Below are 22,635 nucleotides of genomic sequence, written 5' to 3'. Positions count from 1 at the left end.
GCTTCTCTTTGTATAGTAGGCCTGGTCTCTCAATCAACTTGAAGCTCAACTGTCATTTTCCCCCACACAAAATAAAAATAAATTATATCATACGTATATACATAACGTTCGACGCGTAAATATTTTATGTATCATAAGTACAAAGGTCAAAAATTGGGTACGTATCATATATGGAAACTTAATTCACACGCTAAAAACAAAATATTGTCGACTAAAATTACTGAAGAGTACTTTGGTATCTTACTCACTACATGGATGAGTCCTTGTGATTGAACCCGTATTAGACATTAGTAGAGACGAAATATTAGGCACTATACTAGAGACGTCTCAAATTACTTGAAGATTCTATTCAGAAATTTTTTTAACGATATATAAAAAATAAAATTAGTCGCAATCATGTTCAACCATTTGTACGTACCAAATGACGGCCAATTCAAAAAATGTTCTTCCTCTCAACCCAAAATAGGATAGAGAGTTGGATCAAGTAACGTGCATTGCAATATGTTAGACACTATTGTTTATTAATAATGTGCACTGCAGTATGTGAAAATGCATTGTTCCTTATAATGAATTATACTTATGTTACCTAACATAGAAATTCACAATGTACGTAAATTTAAAATCCATAATTAGCTTATAAATATCGTTATTAGTGTGAATGAATAGATGCGGCTGGTGATACTATTCATAAAAACATATCAAAACTGAGAGTGAGTGGGCTTTGCTTTCTCATATAAACGGTGACGTTTTGTTCTTGTCCTATCCGGTTCTTTATATATGCTCCGCAGATTGTTTAAATAAAAAGTTAGAGATGATACGTTATAGGAACATGATGATAACGCACGTAAGTAAAAGCTGAGACATATTGAAGAGGAAAGTGATGATGAGCGTCATTGTTATAAAATGCAGAAAGATTTGGATTTATGATTGCCTGACCAAAATCTTTATTACATCTCTACTTTTGTCGGCTCACAGTACCTTAGATTCCCAAAACCGACAACGCACATTTCAACATACTTCCAGAAATTTCGGCTTCTTTTCTCTTTTCTTCATAGCTTTTACATATTTTTCCTTGATTGTTACGTAAAATTACATATGAGTTGATCACTAAGAAAACAACCTACGAGTGGGTCAATGAGCATGCCAAAAATTGATTTGTATCTCTTAGATCTGATTGGTACTGTTTTTTGGTATGTTCCACCCGTTTGGTCCGTACAGATAAGGTTAATGCAAGCCAACTTGTTCCCTGTAGAGGTTAGAATCATCCTAATGTAAGCCTAAGGGTTTTGTTTTTGGCTCCCAAAACCTGCATGACAATCATATACTTTCCTATTGTGACTATATATAGAATAAAATATTAAACATGTGAAATGATAAAATGCAGACAATATTCGCCAATCCTTTTGCCCATGGATTTTAGTTGGTCTAATATCAGTATGTAGATCATAATTAATCACGTATAAAATCTCTATTTCGATCTCTTACTCATCAAAGGTTTTTTTTATAATAAATATATCTTCTTTTAAATAAAGATCAAAGATGTTTTGTAAAAGAAAAGAAAGAGAAACACCCTTTTGGTTTTGTTAATTAAGCTTCAATAAAATAAATGCAACTTTTCATATAAAAATGTATATATGGACATATATGTATAAATACTCATACGGTCGATGTTAATCCGTTTCACATCGTAGATTTGAATGAATGAAAAGGTAGAATATCCCAAGGAAAGTTTGCATGAGAAGAAGAGAGCAAAATGTAGCCGAAGGACAACTTGCCAGAAATATGTTCATCACATAATTAATCATCACATTATTCATATGCATGGTTAACAACGTTCCGGCAAGTCATCCTTGGCTGCATTATACTCTACTCCACTTCATGCAATTCTACTCCGTTGGGCAAGAATGTACATCAATCTGAGAGAGAGAGTGTGTGTAGTTGTGATGGTTTAGGGAGTGGAGTGATATGAAGTATTTATAAGAGAGAGACATATAAACTATACAACCTCTCCGGTCCAATATTATATATATTTTACATATTTGGTGATATAATTATTCGACCATCAGCTAAAGATTCCTATAGCAAGTGGCTCTAGTGCTCAAACACTTATGGTATAATGTCAAAAGACTCGGCCTTTCTCACGGCCGGCCTTTCCACCATCCACTCATAAAATCTTGTACACTTCACAAAATCTTTACATCAATCGATTCTCTTAGTCTAACTTATTATATGGGTATCTATTTTGTTTTTAAGTTAAATCAATTACAAAATGTTTAATAAGTTTTTCCAAATTTAAGAATGCTACATATTTAGAAGAAAGTTTATATGTCAATATCTTTCATGGCCTTTGTTCGGGAGAGATATGCGGACTAAAATTAGATCATAAAACTCCATAAAAGTCCAAAACTATTAACAATATCAATATATGATAATGTAGCAAAATGAAATTGATGTCGCGTGAAGTATATCAACTAAATTAGGTGGATGAATTTCTTGGTTGTAAAAGACGCATGATAAGGTATTTGATTTATACATATCTCATGTGTAAAATTTGTAAACAACTTTGGTATATTATATATATAAAAAACTACTTTATATTGTATACAAATTTATGTAACACCGGCCTAAATAATAATTCGATATAATTAATGATACTTTTTTTTCCGAAAGGAACCACATGGAAAGGGATAGGAATAAGTAAGCTAGCTGGTGCGCGCAACGGTCCTACTACATTTTACTTGTTTAGAAAAATCTTGAAGTCAAAGAATTATTGCATTAGTGGTGATTGGCCTCCATGCTAAATAAGAATCAAGAAAAACCGAGAAGGAGAATATATATAAAGAAACATTACAGATCTGAGTATACCTTTATTTTACAGATTTGCGCAAATAGTAAAAGATTTGCTTATTTATTCATGTTTCTAAATCTCGACATATTAATGTGCATAGCATTAGCAACATACATATAGGATGTGTTGTCAATTATTCGTACCTTCAATCTTTTAACAAAATAACCAATAGTACTATTGGTGTTTTTGGTTTTGGATCAATACTTTGGTTTCACCTTAATTCATACAAACCTCACCTCAAACCAAACATTGGTTACTTTTAAAATTACCGAAGTTATATTTCTTTATTTGAAATAAGGCTTAAGACTGTCACAAGGAGGACTTGACTCAAGCTTATATATGGGTCTAGTGACCTTCCTTATTTAAGAATGGATATAGCATAACCGGTGTTTAGTATTAGTGGATTCGATGGGTTAATTACTTGATGATATGTAGTTATAGATCTCAAAAATAGTTTTAATTTTTTTAAAAGAAGATTCCACTACCTAACATATATGTACATGTTTAGTAGGTAACACAATAACACTGATATAAACCTGCAAGGTTGTTATACTTAGACAGTATTAGTATGGCTTAATTAGGTATTAAAGGACTTTTCTTTTAGAACATTTTTTCCTGAGAACTTCTATAGATAGACATATGTACATAGATATCATCTTAAATGTGAAATAAATGGAAAACCAAAAATGGAACCTAAAAGGTGTGGCGCCGCCAACAAATGCACCGCCCCTATCTCATTGCATATATGTCGGGACATGTAAATATCCAAACCTGAAAGCTAAGATAATGTTTTTGAAATGACTTTTTCATCATTAGATAGGGAAGTGATTTCGTTGCTTAGTTTTCTAAATTTATTGACATTTGTCAACTTCTTGCATGCATATCCACAACTTATTCTACAAAGTGACTTAGTGATAATTGGCAAATTGACCATTATAAATGTTTTAATGGTAAGAATACAACTTCTGATCTCGGGTAAGACACAAGTCGAGATCCATGGTTATATTGTTTACTTGTCCGGTAAATATTTCTGAAAAGTGTCAACTTCGAATTTTTGAAAATTTGCTATTTTAATTTGTGCCAGTTTATTAAGTTGCAATGCTCTACGTCGCAAGTTGGAATAACAAAATAAACATGAACATTATCATGTATGATAATGTCTACAAATATTTATAACAATTATTTGGATAATAAAAAGACTAATTAAAACTCAAAAAGTTTACTACATACCATCTACGAAATCGGCCAAACAATCCCTTTGTTGAAAGGCAAGCATCCTCTGTGAAGTGTCATACCCAACTGCATGATCAACAAAAGCTGATGCTCCAAGCACATTAATCCTTTCCTCATCTTTCATCGATGATCTGACCAAAGCCGTGCAGAGAGAAGATGGGCTGTCTTGGAGATAAAGTCCTTTGTTTGAGATAGTGTAATCTAATCCTTGGAAATGAAGAGTGAGTTTAGGCAATGAATCTATCTCTAACCCAACCTCGGTTGTGAAACACATTAGTTCGTTCACTTCGTATGCGACCGCTGGTCCAATCTGCGCCGTTAGCTCTTCCTTCACCTCCTCGTAGAGTGATGGCTCTAGACTCGTGTAGTAAGTCCCAACGTCTATTGCTATTCCACTACTCTCATTGCTTCTCATTCTAATAAAAAAAAAGATCATGAGAAACAATATAATGGATATTTACATTTAGAGAAAAAAGAGCTTGATTGTTTTAAATACTAACTTGCACGTTTGTGGTTTTATCTTTTATGTGAAACGTTAGAAAACCATTTTCTTAAAATACAAAATATTTTTCTTGTTTAAAAGTATTATTCAAATAATTAATAAAATGGTGTTCAATATGTAGGTTTTATTTGGAAAAAAAAAAACACCTTTTAACGCAAACTATTAATCGAAATCCAAATATCAAATGTTTGAGTCTATGAAATTTGTTGTTAAAACGTATATTATATCAAATGTTTACGTAGCTATGTTAGCTAGGGTTTAAAGTTTAAACAAATTAACCCCAACAAAATGTTAGAGCATCTACATTGCATAACCTCTCATTGATGTCTCCAAGATCAACCATGGTAAAAATAGACTAATCAAGATTAAAATTAAAGACATTTTCCTTTTTAAGTGTCTAAATTGTCTTAATGTCTTAGAGAAGATATTTTTGACATCCAAAAAGGAAAATGTCTTTAATTATAACTATGGTTAGTTTTTAAGACACTCATGAGAGATTATGCAAAGGGGATAGTCGTAGCTAGGTTTAATGGAGTAAATTAAAAATATAATCAAAACATCAAACGAGTGATATGTTTATACCTCTGTTGGCCAAGACTGATCCCGAAGAGAGCAACGTGATACGAGTAAGCTTCCGTCCCCGTCATGTTTAACATCGGAACCAACACCATATCGCCGCCGTACGAAGCCGCTGATCCGAGACGGATGTAGTTACGCGACCCGGCTGCGGAAGGCCAAAGACAGTGTGAAAATCTTGTGAGACGTAGCTGAGAGAGGAGCGAGAAACGGTGAGTCGTTAGACTAAGTCTCCCGTCGACGCCACCACCGTCTTCCTCCGGCGTCGCACGGTTTCTAGCCCCGCAGCCAAAGACAAACCCTCGCACTATAGAGAGAGAGTTTTCTTGGTCGGTGATTGAGGAAGTTAACTGAAGTGTGTCGGAGACAAGGTAGCCGGAGCTAGAGGGAGAGGCCTCGTAGCGGCAGAAATCGGAAGGAGTGCAGAGAAGAGAGACAGAAGTTGTTGTGTTTGTTGTTGTTGCGTTGAAATAGTTAGTGTAATTGGTGGAGACATGAGGACAAAGAGAAGAGTTATTGCAAGAGATTGTAGAGAAAGTGTTGGAAGATTTGTCTGAGAGGGAGCATTGGTGGTCATCATCATTATCGAGGCATGTGAGATGTGTAGAAGAGTCTAGCTTGAGGTTAAAGGTTCGTGTTGGGGTTCCAATGGTGATCTCAACGTAAAGATTAGATTCGAAAGGTAAGAAAAAGCCGTTCGGTATATCATTCGGGAGATCATCTTCAAGGCTAGAGTTATGAGTTAGTACAGTGAAGAGGAGCAGAAGAAGAACAAGAAGAAAGAGTGAGTTTGATGAAACCATGTTTCTTTGGTTTTGTATAGCTTAATGCTCCCAAAACATTCTTAAGTTATTAGCTACTTTTTATATGAGGTATTGTATTTAAATTATCCTTGTTTTTTACGATAGTGTTGCACCTTGGCTTGCATGAAATAATGTTTTACGCTGTCAGAAAAAATAAAACAATAATAATAACGTTTTAAATGTTTATTAGTATGAAAATTGCCTAACATTTTTATAAGTTATAACATTTTTATAAGTTATAACGTATATAATCGACACTAATTTTTATATGTATGACTAATACTATATCTTAGAACTAAATATAAAGTAGTTTGTACTTACACGTTACAACTATAATTTTTAAATAATTTAGTTACAGTAGTATATGTTTTTGTTATTTCTACATGTGGCATGTGTGGTTTATATATGCAGGTGGGTTGGTTACTAAACGCATCTACCGTGACAACTGACAAGCATATATTAGATGACGTGGCCCATTGACGATCACAGTAACTTGGGCTTATTGGGCCCATAACGCGTAAAATAAAAAGCCCAACAGAATCAGAAAAAGAGATGTGTGGGTCCCATAGGAATCTGCGGTATAGAATCAATTGCTTCGCGGGGGTTTTACTTTTCGTCTCATCGCAAAAACGCATGACGCGTTTTTTCTCCGTAGATCTTTGTCTTCGTCTTCGTCTTTGTCTTTGTAATTCTTACGTTAAGCTCTCTCACCTACCCGAAAGCTGCGAACTTTTCCTAGAAAGCTAATTCAAACGTAGAATATTCTAATCCCACCACTTAATTTTATAAATGCGGAATTCGCGATTTCGTGGAATCAATTCTGGCTCTTTCCAGGTGAAATTTTTGCTTCCAAAAATCTCATTTTGACGATCTGGGTCCTCTTAATCTTAAGTTTTTTTCCTTAATCTTGAATTTGTACTTTCCCTACGATCTGGGTTCTTTTGATTTCAGAATTTGAAGAACTTAAAAAAAAATCTCTCTTTTTGATCTGATTATTGTAGAATAAACGGTGGTGGTCACTAGTGTTGGATTCTCTCTTATCGTTTTTCGTTAGACTATCAGAAATTATCAAGAGATTCTTTCATAAATTTGTATCGATGGGTTTGGGAAACATTTATAGAAGACGAATGAAAGTCTTCTCTATAGCTATACTTATTTACCTCGATTATAAGGTAAGCTTCTGATTCTCTGTTTTCTAATCTCTTTCTCTCATTATCTTCTAGAGTATTTTCGAAAGTCAGAATTTTTGTATTTGTGAGTGAAGGGTGTTCAGCAAAAGGAGAAGTGGATTAAGAAGTCTAAAGTTCCTGCTTTATGGGATAAAGCTCATGATCGTAATGCTAAGCGGGTTTTGAATTTGATTGTGGAATTGGAAGGGTTATGGGTGAAACTTGGGCAGTATCTATCTACTCGTGCTGATGTTTTACCTCAGGCTTATATATCTCTTCTCACTCAGTTGCAAGACTCGCTACCTCCTCGTCCGTTGCAGGAGGTTTGTAAAATCTACCTTAATGTTAACATTAGAGGATATACAAAGAAAGAAAAGTATTTTTTTGATATTATGTCAATGTGGTATGATTTTAAAGTTCTCTGATATGGGACTGCTCTTTATTTATAATATGGTGTCCTTGTTGATATATTAATAAGCTGTATATGTACCTTCTTTTTGTCAGGTTTGTCGAACTATTGAAAGAGAACTAGGGAATTCCATGGATGTTTTGTTCACCGATTTTGTTGACGAGCCTTTGGCAACTGCTTCGGTAACATTCTGAAATCTGTTTGAGCCTGGGAAGCCAAATGTTTCGGTAAAGTTCATATGCTTTGTTTTATAGTGAGCTCCTCTCTGTTTTGTAGATAGCTCAGGTTCATCGTGCAACTCTAGCTAACGGGCAGGATGTGGTTGTTAAAGTTCAGCATGATGGCATTAGAGCGATTATTTTGGAGGTCTGGTCTTTTTTCGTTTTGAAGCATTTGATATGAACAGTAAGAGCTATTAGCTATTGTATGACTGTTCACACTTCTTTCAACTTGTCTTCTCTTTTCATTTCTTAACAGGACTTAAAGAATGCAAAGTCCATTGTTGACTGGATTGCGTGGGCGGAACCACAGTACAATTTTAATCCCATGATAGATGAATGGTGCAAGGAAGCTCCAAGAGAACTAGACTTCAATATTGAAGCTGGTATGCTTCACTTGCATTAATAATGAATAGCCTTAAATTTCATTCTGTGATAAACTATAATAGCACCAAAGCTTGTGATTGCCTTCCATGATCAAGTTCAAGGGATGAGCTAGTGGTTCTGAGATAGACTTTGCTGGCTTGGTACTCATCTCTGTCAATCTTTCTTGCGTTGACAATTTTCGAGTTTAGATTATGCATGCTCTTAAGTCCTACCATTCTAATCACATGCTCATTTTAATTCTCAAAAATGGCTATGATCGAGATAACACGGTAAAAATAGGCAGAATTCTGTGTCTTTAGTTCCTTCACTAGACTGAGCATTTTTCAGGTTCATGCTACAGTCACTGTGAACTGTATTTCCTGAGTTTTCCCCTTTTTGTTTTGTTTCATAATATGTAGAAAATACTAGAACAGTATCCGGGAATCTCGGGTGCAAGAAGACAAATGATGAAGTTAGAAGTGCCAATCGGGTTGATGTCTTGATTCCAGATATTATTCAGGTTCTTATCTTTAATACTCTCGTCCTAATCTGAAGCATACATATATACAGTTTTTAAGTCTAGGATGGAAACATCAAACATCAATGCCCTTAGTGAAAATAACTAGAGACATTCAAATGCTAAAGAAATTTCTATATAGACGGATCAGTCATGGTTACTGATGGTATTGTTGTGTCATTGTATCTCTGATGTTGCACGTTTTCTATATTTGGTATTGCTTAGAAAATGCGTTAGAAGTAGGGGACGAGTGTACCTACTGTGTAACACAGATTGTCTCAGATATTCAGCGTAGACTTAAACTCAGCATTAGAAATTTAATGACTTTAGAAGCTGAAAGATGTTTATTCCTTTTTTGTTTTCCTGCTACTTACCTCTTACACCTCCTTTGTTACTCTAAATGACAGTCGTCTGAGAGTGTACTCATTCTGGAGTACATGGATGGAGTACGTTTGAATGATGTGGAATCTCTAGATGCTTTTGGTGTGGATAAACAAAAGATCGTTGAAGAGATCACTCGTGCATATGCCCATCAGATATTTGTTGATGGGTTTTTTAATGGCGACCCTCATCCAGGTATGGTCTGAAACATGATCGTTTTTTTGGAGTTCGCCAATTTTTATCTGTCTTGTAACTACCATGCTGCTTAGGCATAGAATTTATTCTAATACAAGTATACGTCTACTCTGTTTTGCAGGAAATTTTCTTGTTAGTAAGGAACCACAACATCGTCCAATTTTACTTGATTTCGGGCTTTCAAAGAAAATCTCACACTCCTTGAAACAAGCACTAGCCAAGATGTTTCTAGCATCGGCAGAGGTTTGTGACAGTTTATGCAACCATATATTGAAATGTTTTACCCAAGCCATTAGTCGATCATTTAATCATTTTGTAAGATGTTAGAATGATGAGTTTGTTCATTAACAGAATTGAAATGTTTTAAACAGTGGAACAAACTGCGGAAAAAAAACCCAACGCGCTCTGATCATGTGCATATTATATGTTTGTAGAATCATTGGCCATTGCTTGGATTTTTAACTGTTTAATGTTACAGGGAGATCAAGTGGCGCTTTTGTCTGCCTTTGCAGAAATGGGACTGAAGCTGCGGCTAGACATGCCAGATCAAGCAATGAGTGTGGCAGGTCTCTTCTTTCGATCTTCAACTCCATCAAGCGAGGCTATGGTAAGTAAATTTAATTCTTTCTTTCATGCCTCGCTTTCTCTACTGGGGTAACTATAATGGATCCGCTCTTACAGATTCCTCTCTTTACTAGAAAACGTTTAAAACCCTGAACGATCAAAGAGTGCAAAATATGAAAGTTATACAGGAGAAGATGCAGCTCAACCAGAAAGAAGTTAAACGCTTCAATCCGGTAAGCACAAATTTCTTTCAAATATAGCCTTCTCAGGTGACCATTTATATCTCAATGAAAACATTTGATGCAGATAGATGCATTTCCTGGTGATATTGTTATTTTTGCGAGGGTCATTAATTTACTCAGAGGTATAATTTATGAATCATACTACTTTACCTCATTATGTCAAAGGATTTGCTCAATCATAGTACTTTACTTTTTCTTTACTTATTTATTTTGTCGACTATTTAGGACTTTCATCTACTATGAATGTTCGGATTGTTTATCTGGACATCATGAGACCATTTGCCGAATCTGTTCTGTTAGGGTAAGCACCCTTGGAATTTGGCAGCTCATTTTATTATCTCTTTGTGATATATCCCGTACGACCATAATGTGGGTTTTCAGGAGTATTAGTCGAGGACCAACTGTGGATGCTCATTGGATACATGACTCGCCAATCCATTCTGATGTAGAGTCCAAAGTGAGGAAGCTGCTCGCTGAACTTGGGAGTATCCAGAAAATACTTGGAATTCAGGTGGGCAACACTTTTTTTATTGTTTGGCTTGCAGTCAGCTTTCGTTTCATTTTACATTTGGTTTAACATGGCCATGTTCGTTTAGGTGTGTGCATATAAAGATGGGAAAGTCATAATTGACACTGCTGCTGGAGTGCTTGGAAGATATGACCCTCGTCCAGTTCAACCCGATAGTTTATTTCCTGTTTTCTCTGTGACAAAGGGTGTCACTGCTGGAATGATACATTGGCTTGTTGACAAAAGGTGAGTAACAACATTTTAAGCTTTCAAAAAATTTCATGTATTCATTTCACACACCCTGATATTTTGAATCGGCTCCAATCTTACATATTGGTCTCATTGTTAATTCCATGATCCCATTTGCAGAACACATGCTTAGTCATATTTAGTAATATTTATTCAATGATACAGGAAACTCCAGCTCGACCAGACTGTGGCAAATATGTGGCCAGGGTTCGGATCAAATGGAAAAGATACCATAAAGGTATAAGGAGCTACACTGTCACTTAACCATTTCGCAATCTATTGCCCTTCATTTTAATACCTCGGTTTTGTATTTCAGGTCCATCATGTGCTTAACCATACATCTGGGATGCAAAATTCCTTTGACCCTGTAGGAGAAAATCCTCTGCTTATTTGTGACTGGGATGAATGTTTGAAACGGATTGCTAATTCATCACCTGAAACAGAGCCTGGCAGTCAGCAGTCCTATCACTATCTCACGTTTGGATGGCTATGTGGTGGAATCCTCGAGGTAAACTAATTATATCATTCATTGTTTAAGCATAAAAACTATGCAAGTCGTCAAGTTGTAATTTTTTCTCTTACCTCTACTACGTTAATGCCAATCTTGCTTTCATCAATCTTGAACAGTATGCTTCTGGAAAGAAACTCCAGGAGATCCTTGAAGAGTCCATTGTTAAACCCCTAAATATTGATGGAGAACTGTACATTGGAATCCCCCCAGGTAAATAGTAACAGTCACAGACATTGTGAATTAGTAAATTACGCTATGAGCGTTATTAATAATTATCTAACATCTTAATTATAGGTGTTGAATCTAGGCTTGCCACATTGACGTTCGACACTGATGAAATGAGCAAGCTTTCGTCCATTGCCAGCCAACCTGAGCTTCCTTCCACATTTCAGCCTGACAAGATCATACAAATGGCAACCAACTTGCCAGTCTTATTTAACACATTGAATGTGCGCAGAGCCATAATCCCTGCGGCTAATGGACATTGCTCTGCTCGTGCACTTGCAAGGTACTATGCAACCCTAGCAGATGGTGGCCTAGTGCCACCTCCACATTCCTCTTTATCCCAGCCACCACTAGGTAGCCACACCCATGTTCCGAAATTCACGTCGTTGAAAGACACAACAAAAAAGAAAAAGGGTAAGGAGATGGCAGCTACAGAAAAGGGTAAATCAAAAGATCATCAAGAGAGGAAGCTTTATGATGAGAAACAGTTTATGAGTGCTAGTAGCAGCAGAGAGTCAAATACAGAAAGTTTAGCCAGGCTAGTTGATACTAACAGTTCTGCTGGCAAAACTGAGATCAATAGCGATGATCATCAACATGATATTCATAATATGTTTAGCAACCCGAGGATCCATGATGCTTTCATGGGTGCTGGAGACTACAGTGGCTTAGTAGTGCCTGATGGAAAGTTTGGGCTTGGTTTTAAGCGCGCCATTTCTCAAGATGGGTCTCTGGTTGGCTTTGGACATTCAGGGTTAGGAGGATCAACAGGCTTCTGTGACATCAACAACAGATTTTCCATTGCAGTAACACTGAACAAGATGTCTATGGGAGGTGTAACGGCTAATATTGTGAAGCTTGTTTGCTCGGAATTAAATATCCCATTGCCTAAGGACTTCGCAACTGATATAGGTGCAGATTCGCAGATGGGTACGCCTCTAATCAACTGAGGTTGGTTTTCGACGTAAGTTTTGTCTGCTCATGTTACAACATGCATAGCTGTCGCCTTAAATAGCTAATAGAAATTGCTGGAAAGTAAAGTGTAATGGATCAGTGTTTTTGTTTGTTTGTCTGTATACTTACTTAAGCGAACACATTTAAGCAATTTCCTTGGAGAATGTAATTTATTGGCCTATACATGCTTCAGTTTCCAGATTACAATCTGCAGGATTTGGAGCAATTAAGTATATGTTGACGAAACTTGAGTTTATTTAACGAACATGCTGCTTTCATTATATGTTTCTAGTTCTATAGCGAAACACATACAGGAAATTCGCTGAGTGATCATTACATGTTCTGAAGAAAGAGAGTCATGGCCAGATGTCTGAGACGCAGCTAACAGCTTCACTGGATACATTACCAAGTCCAGGGCTTGAGTTCTGTCCAGAAAGTGTCATTCCAGGGAACAAAGATTGGTCACTGTGGACTGTAATGGCGGGCGAGGTATTTCCCGTGTAGTGCAGACTGCTGATGGAGTGTGATGGTGGACTTAGATGAGTTTGTAGAAGTTGATTCAAGCTGCTAGTGAGTGACCCTCTCGCTACCAAATCTTCTGCTAGTTTCACCTATATAGAATTTACTTAACTTAGCACATTCCGGTTATTACTTTCCCAAATTGAAAAGAGCAAGTGATAGATGATACCTTGACTCTCAGAGTTTCAACATCTGATTTGAGAACTCTGTTATTTGTTCCAGCGCTACGAAACTGTTGTGTTGCGTCTATGAGCTGCTTGTACAGTGTTGAGTTATCGCCTTTCAAAGAATCAACCTTGAAGAAAACACAAGGTCACCATTAAAACATTACTCTCTGATACAAATCATCCAACAAGCTATTTGTTAACCTTACCTGAGTCTCAAGATCTACCAAGTACTCTTGCTTCCTTCTCCTCGACCTCTTTGCTGATTCCCTGTTTGAGTTCATCCTGAATTCACATCACAGAAAAAGATTAAGAAGAATTGGTGATTCTCTATCTCAGTGTTTTACATCTAACTTTTTTATTGGTACCTAACATACCTTCTAATACGTTTCAGATCATTGGGATCATTAGTCATTTCAGATTGCCCTGCTTCTGTCTCGGCATCTTCGTCATCAGAGTTAACATGAGAAGATCCACTTGTGGTTCTCCTAACTCCTCCTCTTACCTCAGGTTTATTGGCTGACACTGGACTATCAGCTGACAGATTCTCTTTGTAGATAAGAGCCACACAAGTAGTGAACATTAATATCAACTGCAACAACACTTATTACTTACATGGAGTCAAATCAAAGAGACATGCACATACCGCAGATTGAGGACTGTGCATCGCGAAAAGGTCCAGCCGGAAACAATCCCTCAGACCACAAAAGACTATCTCTTAACTCACAAGTGTAATCCTACAACCAAAAGAAACTAGACTCTTAATTACTACAATATCTCTGGATCTTGATATAGACACAAGCAACAATGATACGAATAAGAGAGACAACAAAAGGACTAACCCGGTTCATGAGGTCGAAACAAGGGTCTAGAGGGCTTGTAGTGAGATACTCTTGTAGAGCCAGCTCAGAAGCACTTCTCTTCATACCAATGTCTTTAGCTGTGTGATTATCCATTTTCTTTGAATGTGAACACACAAGAAAGAAGAGAATTGGTTGGAAAAGAGAGGAGAGGGGAAGAGTAAGTGGTGATAGACATCTTCTTTATATAAGTCTCTCTTCTTTACTAAAGTTGTGAAAAAGCTTCTTAATGGCTAAGCAAAATTGAATTTGCATTGTCAATGCAACGTCCTCATTTCCAACTTTTTTTTTCTTTAATGACAACAATAACAAAAGAGAATAGAAAAGCAAAGCCACAGAGATGTATATTAGGCTCTGTAGTATTGGTGAATATTATGGTACCAATTATATGCTAATGATAACCTTTAATCCCTTAACTAGGGAGACTATCTAAGATAGCTGGAGACTCTTTCAATATAAATCATATCTGAATTCAAACATTAAGTTGTTTGTCAGCTCATTAATATGTTGGAGCTTTTGATTTGAAAATGAATGTTATAGGCATATATATAAGCAGCTTATATTCATAAAAGGATCCTAAAATATTTCGAAATAAGCTTTTAAATATTTGAAAATATTTAGATAATAATATTGTCACTCATGTACATTTGTATTCTTGGCACATGTCAAGAACCTTACACTTACATAAATTACTCTACTACATAACCTGTTTGAATTCGAATTTGAAGTACTTAACGACTAATTTAAGATTAATATACAAGGGGCATAGTCCAATGATGAAACTACAAAAACATTGAAAATGAATAAATTAACCTTTTACGGTAAATGTTTTACCGAATATATAATTTCATAAAACACTAAAAACTAATCTTCATAAATAATTGATAATATTTGAAGGAAAAATATTGATAATATTGTTTCAGTTTTTTACACCTTTGTATCATGTAGTAAAAATCTTTAAAATATTTATTATCATTCATTACTACTACAACACCAAAAAGAAAAACTTAAGAATTTTCCGGTCACACGAACAACACAAAATGCTTCGTCCTTTGTTTACTCTTACTTTTCGCCATATGCTTTTGGAAAGCAGATCTAAAAGACATTTCTTTCCTCCAGCACCAGAAATACTTTTTATTTCATCAACTTTTGTATGCGTAAACCAACTTTTCTTTCTTTTGATCTGCACTTCCTTTAAAAAGTTAAAATATTTCACAACAAAACAATAAAAAGAAACAAACTAGGTAATGTGTCTTTAAACAAACAAAAGTTGTTTAGATCCGAAAATAGAATCCAAAAGCATTTTAAAATTATTATTTCTCACTAACTAGAACTTTCGAACCTATAGTGGACTACAATGTTTACAATCTACCGACTACAGTACAATTCAGTAACCATAGTAACTAGTACAATTAAAATTCAATCCTTAGTGATGTTGAAAATTTTCATGTAATTTAGATGATGATTGATATACGTTTTTTGTAAGAAACGAATTTCTACTTGAGGCACATGCTAAATTTGTAAGTTAAAATACAGAAAATATGAATGAAAATTAGTTTATGAACACAAAAGTAATTTTTGTTTTCTTTTAGCAAAAAAAGAAGAAGTAATTTTTCTGTTTCTACAAACTCTACTTGTAATCTCCAAACGAGGTTTTGCAAAGAAAAAGAAAAGAAGATGAAAGGAATTATAAACAAAGGAAAAGAGAAACAAAAAAAAGACGTTGTTCTATGTCTAGTGATCACTAGAGTAGTTGGGGTGATTTAGTTTTCAGAAATTACTTTTCAAATCATATAACTGTGTTAGTATATTTTTTGGTCATGGGTAGATAAAAGTATTATAGAACAAACAAAAATTCTCATTTAAAATTCATGACAAAAACAAGAATTCTCGTGACCAAATGAATTTTATCAAAGTTTATGTGACCAAATAAAAAACACTAGAATCTTTAGTTTCAGTTTTGAGGGACCAATTGAATCTTTATTTGTTTTTTTTTTTTAAAAATTATTTTTGATACTATAATATTTAGTGTAGTAATTATATTTAGAATCTTTCTGGTTACAGATTTAAAATATTATTCCAGTAAAAGATCATGTATGACGTGAACGAGATTGAAGCTAGAGGTTAAAGATCACAAATAATAAAAGTTCATAAAAGCAAGGCCATAAGTCATAACAAGAGAAAATCTCCAAGTGCATTTATTAACAATCCGGAGGTTATGATATCATCGTCATGTACTATCAATAAGCATCATCCTTTAACCAAAAAAGTCATCTTGCGTCCTAGATTCCTAGTCTTCACCACCATTCGTAAAATCAGAGGAACGACGTATATCCACTATACGTAGTTTTTCTTTATTGTTGTTGCGTGACACGAAATCGAGGTGAGAAAGAACAAGAACCATCACCAAAACGCTAAAGAACACGAGGATGGGACCAAAGATCCATAACATTAGAGAAAAGCCTGCGTAGAACAACCTGTTACCTACCGTGTTAAGAAAGATACCCTTTTCGAACATCTCGCTGACGTGCTCAGACGTGAGGAAGACGCAACCAGAAGGATTAGGGTCTAAGTTAGGGATGTTTACGAGAATGGCGACTTGGTTTAGGAAACGGATGGAGAGGGAGTGGAAGAAAAAGGAGAAGATGAAAATTGTGAGAATTGTTAGGTATTTGATGGATATGGCGAAATCTCCATGAGCACCAAAAACGGCGTCGTTTAGAGGCTTCTTGATGCTGTAAGTGCTGCTTAACACTGCGGCTAGACCCGCGCAGAGAAGCACGCAGGTCGTGGCCATCAGTGTAGCTCCCATTACTATGTTACGCAGTGTTTGTACCGCCAATATGTTCGTCTTCTGATTGTCCTGAAAAATTAAACAACAAACAATAACCAATCTGCATATTTCTCCAATTATAAATATAGCTTATAGGTTTTCTTTTATGAGAAGATTTCGGACCAACCAAGACTAATCAACTCTACCATCTAAACTTATTAATCCTCATATCAAATCTCTAAGAAATATGACAATAACGACTAAATTATACCATCATATTGTTATAAAACTGTAACGTTTTTGATAAGAAGAATGCAATGGCGATGATTATGAAAAACCTTGATCATAGCAGAAATCCAAATCCGGCGGCCGTGAGAGTTAATGCCGAGGAGGGTGGAGAAGGGATTGGTTCGGACCATGAAGGACAAGTAGATGTGGTAACAAATCATCATCATAAGAGCTAAGGGCACAAGAATCGCGTCTAAGTACCATTTCTTCCACTCCATTTGCGCTCTCTTTCTCCTCTCTTTATTTTGTTCAACCTCTTCAACTTTAATAATTTCTTTTGTCGCAATATATATTATATATAAAGAGAACGATGAAAAAATAATAATAATCTTGGTTTTCACATAAAATTTAAGTATACCTTAATTTTCCAATATATATCAATTAATATACATATTTCCCCATAATGCATTAATTACCAAAACACTTCCGAAATTCCTATATTAGCAAAAACTTCCGAAAACTATTATTCAGAATTGTAATCGGTGTGTACATAGATATACATGTTGTTGACTTGTTGTGTATCAGTTTATATTTGGAGTAAATCTGTTTATTCCCTATATTGTAAAAAAAAAAAAATGATGTACGTTTTCGTGTTTTAAGCAATTACAATAAATCATTCAATATTTCAACCTTCTACATGGTAATTAATAGACTAATGTGGTATCATATCCATCTTTATCCTAAACCTTTAATCACCATGTCCATTAATTCGACCACCGTTTCCAACACCTCAAACCCAAGCAACCCTCTTGTCACGATGAATATGTCAAACGTGAAAATATCGTCATCTATGAACTACCTTACATGAATTATACATATCAAATCTCTTCTCTTCTAAAGGGTTATATGTAATCAAATTCATTAAAGAATCTGCATCTCCAGTACCTCTACCAACAATCATACTCAGCACTAGCTATAATGTCTTTGAATCCAGAGGTACCAAACATCAGCACTAGACTTGGTTGCACTAAAACATTTTTGGATCCTGAAATCGCGAGGGTAAGCTGCGTTTGAGTGGAGAGTATTTTTTTTTTTTTTTTTTAATATCTGGAAGTTCAAGGCCAAATGCCCTACATCTTCTAAAGGTATGACCCACGACCAGATTAAATTCATCTGGTTTAGAGAAGAGATCCCTTCTAACTTTGCTCGAACCGAGTACTTCCACTTGAGAGATTTACCATTGAACCAACATCACATTAGTTGTGGGGGAGTAAATTAAATGTTATGGTTTTTGCCATAAGTCCAAAACTTCTTAGAAAAAAAATGTCATCAAAGGTTATATCATATATAATTCATTAGTCAACTGATATTAACCATTAAAAGATTTCTATCAAGTAAATACCGGAACTTAACAAAAGTAATTAGTAAGCTAGTGATAGAGAGGTCTCAATAATTGTTGACATAGAAAAAAAGAGGGCTCGCAAATTAGTAAGCTAAAATTCATTTTTATCCGTTTAGTAAGCTAAATTAGTTAAAGAAACAGAACCAGACCGTCAAGACGTGTGATGAAGCAATGCGTTTTATTATGGAAACAACATTAACTTTGGAATGCGACATGCAATATGCACGTATCTTTCTTTTGGAGTCATTTGAATCGTGTGTGTGTGTGTGTAGCTATGTATGTAATTATTGAGTACTTACGCAACTTAAATTTCGTATGGGACTTTTAGTGATAAATATACAGTATACCATTTTTCACGTTTAATGTCACATAATTTTTTACATTTACAATATTCATAAAGTTTCCATGCATTCATTTTTTTCGAACAATTCCGCTATGTATGTTAGACGTTACATATGCAAGTAAAAGAAACAAAATATAAATAATATACGAAAAATCTCTTCATTTTAAACGTTACCGCAACTAGATCATTCGACTATTTCAGTATTTCAATATTCCACTAAGAAATCTATAATACCAATTTTGACCGGTGTGATTTACACGTTTCACATGGCGAACATTTATCTTCGTGACACAATCTTCTATCATCTTTTGAAGATTGACTGAGTAAATATTGTTCGCGCGCTGGTGTACTCATTTAGTATTAGAGGTGACAAATTCTCTTGCAACAAGTTTTCTGCAAAACAAATTATTGGAAAAGAGTCTCATGACTAAATTATTCCCAAAATGTTTTCGGTTTCAGCTTGATGAAGAGGAAGACGTAATTGTTGAATTTGCTTATCCTTTGTTGCCTCCAAAATGTTCTCGTTGTGGTAAATGGGGTCATCTAGGGGATGTGTGCGTGATTAAACCTCAGTCTCCAATGAAAGAAAAAGCAATAGTAGTAGAGGAAGGTGAGATTGTGTCTGTTGATTCTGCAAACATAATTCAGACTATTCCAGATACTAAGACTGTCAACAAAGTTAAAGCTGTAGAAGAATATAAGAATTCATAGTAGTTGGTAGCACAGAAATTCTTAGAGTTGACTAAATTATAGTATAAATAGTTATCCATTAGTTCTCATAGAAACAAGAAAACTTAAATTTATGTCGTTGCAAAACCTTGCTTTGTTTTTGTTTAGTTTTCTTGTTAATCGGGTGAATTCTTGAGTCCATTTTAATCTCCATGGTCTATAGAAATTCATGTTTTCTGGTCATGCAAGACGTTTACCGATCGCCAAACATTTTAAAAAATAGTTGAAGAAAATCAAGCTTTAACCTAAAATCAACATAAGAACTCCAAATTTTAAGCGGAAGCTGCTACTACCCCACCACAACTTGATTTGCAACACTTTGCCTTAATATATATAAATTCTTTAAGCTATTTTAAATAGATCTCACGAGGTTGTATGCCTTAGAAAAAATAATTATATTGTTGGAAGAACGTACAATTATCGTTGAAACTATAATTATCGTTGTACAGTACACCCATCTTTTCTCGCTCATTGCGGAAGCTGTTGCCAATTACTCGTTTATACACATCACGTTTTGCATTATTGTTTTTGTCAACTACTCTATCAATTATTTATCAAAGAAATAAAAACTTTACTCTATAAATTATTTCCGCAAACTCAAGTTATACACGCAAACATCATCATGTCCACGTACATTTTTCTACTAATGTGGAATAATAACTTCACAGTAATTGAAACCCTGATCCAAAATCAACAAGCACAAAAGCGAACGATAATAATAGAACTTAAACAACGACACGCCAAATTCTAATTTAGCACAGTCTCAACGTGCTCTAAAAACGAGTGGTGTAAGTGAAAATATCTCGTTGGTTACAAGCATAATGGGACCAACAAGCATTTGCATCACTCGAAGCCATACGTACACTTATCTCCGCATTTTCCCATCGGTCTTCATAAGTAATCATACCTAACCCACCTCATTATATAATACCACCCTTTGTGTCACACAAATAAACACCATAAACTAAACAATAAACCATACAAAAAAATATGAAAATCCTCTCACTTTCACTACTCTTGCTCTTGGCCGCTACGGTCTCCCACGTCCAGTCTTCGGCATCCGTTCCAGGGCTCATCGAACTCCTCGAATCGAACACCATCTTTGGGAACGAAGCCGAACTCTTAGAGAAAGAGGGACTGTCCATCAACTACCCCAACTGCAGAAGCTGGCACCTTGGTGTTGAGACCTCTAACATCATAAACTTCGACACGGTGCCCGCAAATTGCAAAGCCTATGTTGAAGACTACTTGATCACTTCCAAACAGTACCAATACGACTCCAAAACTGTAAACAAAGAGGCATATTTTTACGCCAAAGGACTTGCCCTAAAGAACGATACCGTCAATGTTTGGATCTTTGACCTAGACGACACTCTCCTCTCTAGTATTCCCTACTACGCTAAATATGGATATGGGTATATACATATTATTGTACCTATCTACATTGAATTAATAATATTATCGTCATATAGTTTTTTTGAAAATGTTTAGCTGTCATATATGGAAAGACACGTTTCATTTGACAACTTTAAATATTTTAACTAACCCATCTAACTGTTTTTTTGGGTCCATATCTACTTTGTGATTTCATTCTAATGTAGATTTTTTTTTGTTGGATTCTTAGGACCGAGAACACAGCCCCGGGGGCGTACTGGTCGTGGTTAGAGTCCGGAGAATCAACTCCAGGACTCCCGGAGACCTTGCATCTATACGAAAACCTCTTGGAACTCGGGATTGAACCCATCATAATCTCTGACAGATGGAAAAAATTGTCAGAAGTCACTGTCGAGAATCTCAAGGCTGTTGGTGTAACAAAATGGAAGCATCTCATACTCAAGTAAGAATTAATCAAGTAGCTTAGTTATATATAGCAAATAATGTCATATGTGATTGAATATCGAGGACTATATATGGAAACGCAGGCCAAACGGATCGAAGTTGACGCAAGTGGTGTACAAGTCAAAGGTTAGGAATAGCCTTGTGAAGAAAGGGTACAACATCGTTGGGAATATTGGAGACCAATGGGCTGATTTGGTTGAGGATACTCCTGGAAGGGTTTTTAAGCTCCCAAATCCACTCTACTACGTACCTTCTTAATTAAGCATCTATCTTCATGGCATTGTCCCCTTGTATCCATTTCATATCTATGTCGTTTCGTTTATCTTTGTAGCCGTTTTGGCACCACTGCTTAAATAAAATGCCAATCCTATCATAACTCAATAAGTACAACGACTTCGTACTAAATTTTGTTTTTCGTTAAAGGGATCATTAATCAAGTTTCCATGAAATGATATCTCCATGTAAATATAACAGTTAACACAACACTATACCAATCTCTTTAATCATGTATAGAGTATAGACTATCATTTTCTATGAATATCTTCTCACCATTTACGTTAAGCTGGTAGTGGTATAACACTCATTCCTTTACGTTATATGATGAAACCAATGTTTAAACCGACTAATCCTTAGGATTGATATTAGTTGGGAACACATCATCTTAATATGATTCGAGTTTTAACTACATTCCCTTTAGAGTGATTAAAGTATATGTTGTTTGGTAATATAGTTTTTTTTTTCTTTGACATCAGATGTTTGGTCAATAGTTTTTATGAAATAAAAACATAAACTTTTGTCGTTGCAACTTTTTTTTTTTGTTGTTAACCAGGGTACTTTCAGACCGAATAATTTAAATAGTTGAAGAATTTTAATCCCTAAACTATACGCACATGAAGACTTCATATTTCAAATGGAAACTACTATTCTACCACTACAAGAATATAGGCTCTTTCCGACGGACGAAATCGTCGAAATACCGTTAAAAATAGCCGTATTCGACGACATTTCGACAACATAGATTGGTCGATTCTATCTTGTCGGAAATCTGAATGTCGTTGGAAACGTGTTACAAATTACCGACGGGTTTCCGACGAGGTATTTTCCGACAATTTCTCTACGCTTTTCTGACGATAACATTGGTTGCGAAACTGGTTGGAACATCGTCGAAAATGATCGTTGGATCTTCGTCGGAAATAGTTTTCGACTATTTTCTAACGAATATTGTTGTCAGGCATTGCATCAGAACGTTGTTGAAAATCGGTCGGTATCGTCTTCGACGATTTCCCGACAACATTATTCCCGATGGAT

The 22,635-nt window shown here is 35.4% G+C and overlaps 5 protein-coding genes, 1 long non-coding RNA gene and 1 other non-coding gene across 9 annotated transcripts; 2 read left to right on the top strand and 5 right to left on the bottom strand.

The window, feature by feature from the left end:
* Positions 1–1,718: 1,718 nt before the first annotated feature.
* On the bottom strand, positions 1,719–1,899 carry MIR169b. The gene has a single exon (NR_143293.1). It is a non-coding gene; the product is annotated as a microRNA ath-MIR169b precursor (primary transcript).
* A 2,112-nt stretch (positions 1,900–4,011) lies between these two features.
* On the bottom strand, positions 4,012–5,978 carry AT5G24820 (Eukaryotic aspartyl protease family protein). Its single transcript, NM_122391.3, has 2 exons — positions 5,166–5,978; positions 4,012–4,497 (listed from the first exon to the last, which is right to left on the bottom strand). Exons 1-2 carry the CDS (start codon positions 5,960–5,962, stop codon positions 4,071–4,073), a joined length of 1,224 nt encoding a protein of 407 aa, NP_568459.1. The 5' UTR covers positions 5,963–5,978; the 3' UTR covers positions 4,012–4,070.
* A 589-nt stretch (positions 5,979–6,567) lies between these two features.
* Positions 6,568–12,733, top strand: AT5G24810 (ABC1 family protein). Of its 2 annotated transcripts, none has more exons than NM_122390.4 (19): positions 6,568–6,796; positions 6,964–7,134; positions 7,227–7,454; positions 7,636–7,722; positions 7,817–7,906; positions 8,018–8,144; positions 8,544–8,644; positions 9,049–9,217; positions 9,339–9,460; positions 9,696–9,824; positions 9,916–10,014; positions 10,088–10,145; positions 10,249–10,324; positions 10,405–10,534; positions 10,620–10,777; positions 10,946–11,018; positions 11,097–11,288; positions 11,408–11,501; positions 11,586–12,733. In NM_122390.4, exons 1-19 carry the CDS (start codon positions 6,752–6,754, stop codon positions 12,464–12,466), a joined length of 3,030 nt encoding a protein of 1,009 aa, NP_568458.1. In that variant the 5' UTR covers positions 6,568–6,751; the 3' UTR covers positions 12,467–12,733. The 2 variants fall into 2 exon arrangements, with proteins under 2 accessions (NP_568458.1, NP_001190388.1); NM_001203459.1 differs by having other exon boundaries at positions 6,689–6,796; positions 7,227–7,547; positions 11,586–12,553.
* On the bottom strand, positions 8,121–8,470 carry AT5G03825. Its single transcript, NR_142712.1, has one exon. It is a non-coding gene; the product is annotated as an other RNA (long non-coding RNA).
* Positions 12,699–14,168, bottom strand: BZIP9 (basic leucine zipper 9). The gene is made up of 6 exons (NM_122389.4): positions 13,996–14,168; positions 13,800–13,890; positions 13,531–13,702; positions 13,363–13,438; positions 13,159–13,284; positions 12,699–13,081 (listed from the first exon to the last, which is right to left on the bottom strand). The coding sequence occupies exons 1-6, from the start codon at positions 14,107–14,109 to the stop codon at positions 12,827–12,829; spliced, it is 834 nt and encodes a 277-aa protein (NP_568457.1). The 5' UTR covers positions 14,110–14,168; the 3' UTR covers positions 12,699–12,826.
* A 1,981-nt stretch (positions 14,169–16,149) lies between these two features.
* Positions 16,150–17,326, bottom strand: AT5G24790 (transmembrane protein, putative (Protein of unknown function, DUF599)). The gene is made up of 2 exons (NM_122388.4): positions 17,125–17,326; positions 16,150–16,876 (listed from the first exon to the last, which is right to left on the bottom strand). The coding sequence occupies exons 1-2, from the start codon at positions 17,290–17,292 to the stop codon at positions 16,304–16,306; spliced, it is 741 nt and encodes a 246-aa protein (NP_568456.1). The 5' UTR covers positions 17,293–17,326; the 3' UTR covers positions 16,150–16,303.
* Positions 17,327–20,166: 2,840 nt separating this feature from the next.
* VSP1 (vegetative storage protein 1) lies at positions 20,167–21,778 on the top strand. 2 transcript variants are annotated; one of them, NM_122387.4, is made up of 3 exons: positions 20,167–20,903; positions 21,113–21,325; positions 21,411–21,778. In NM_122387.4, the coding sequence occupies exons 1-3, from the start codon at positions 20,479–20,481 to the stop codon at positions 21,583–21,585; spliced, it is 813 nt and encodes a 270-aa protein (NP_568455.1). In that variant the 5' UTR covers positions 20,167–20,478; the 3' UTR covers positions 21,586–21,778. The 2 variants fall into 2 exon arrangements, with proteins under 2 accessions (NP_568455.1, NP_001119273.1); NM_001125801.1 differs by having other exon boundaries at positions 20,411–20,903; positions 21,391–21,778.
* The last annotated feature ends 857 nt before the right edge of the window (positions 21,779–22,635 follow it).

Source organism: Arabidopsis thaliana, chromosome 5 (assembly GCF_000001735.4).
Source record: "Arabidopsis thaliana chromosome 5, partial sequence".
NCBI classification, from domain to species: Eukaryota; Viridiplantae; Streptophyta; class Magnoliopsida; order Brassicales; family Brassicaceae; genus Arabidopsis; species Arabidopsis thaliana.
Note: the sequence above shows the minus strand (reverse complement) of the source record. Positions and strands in the feature narration are given on the sequence as shown.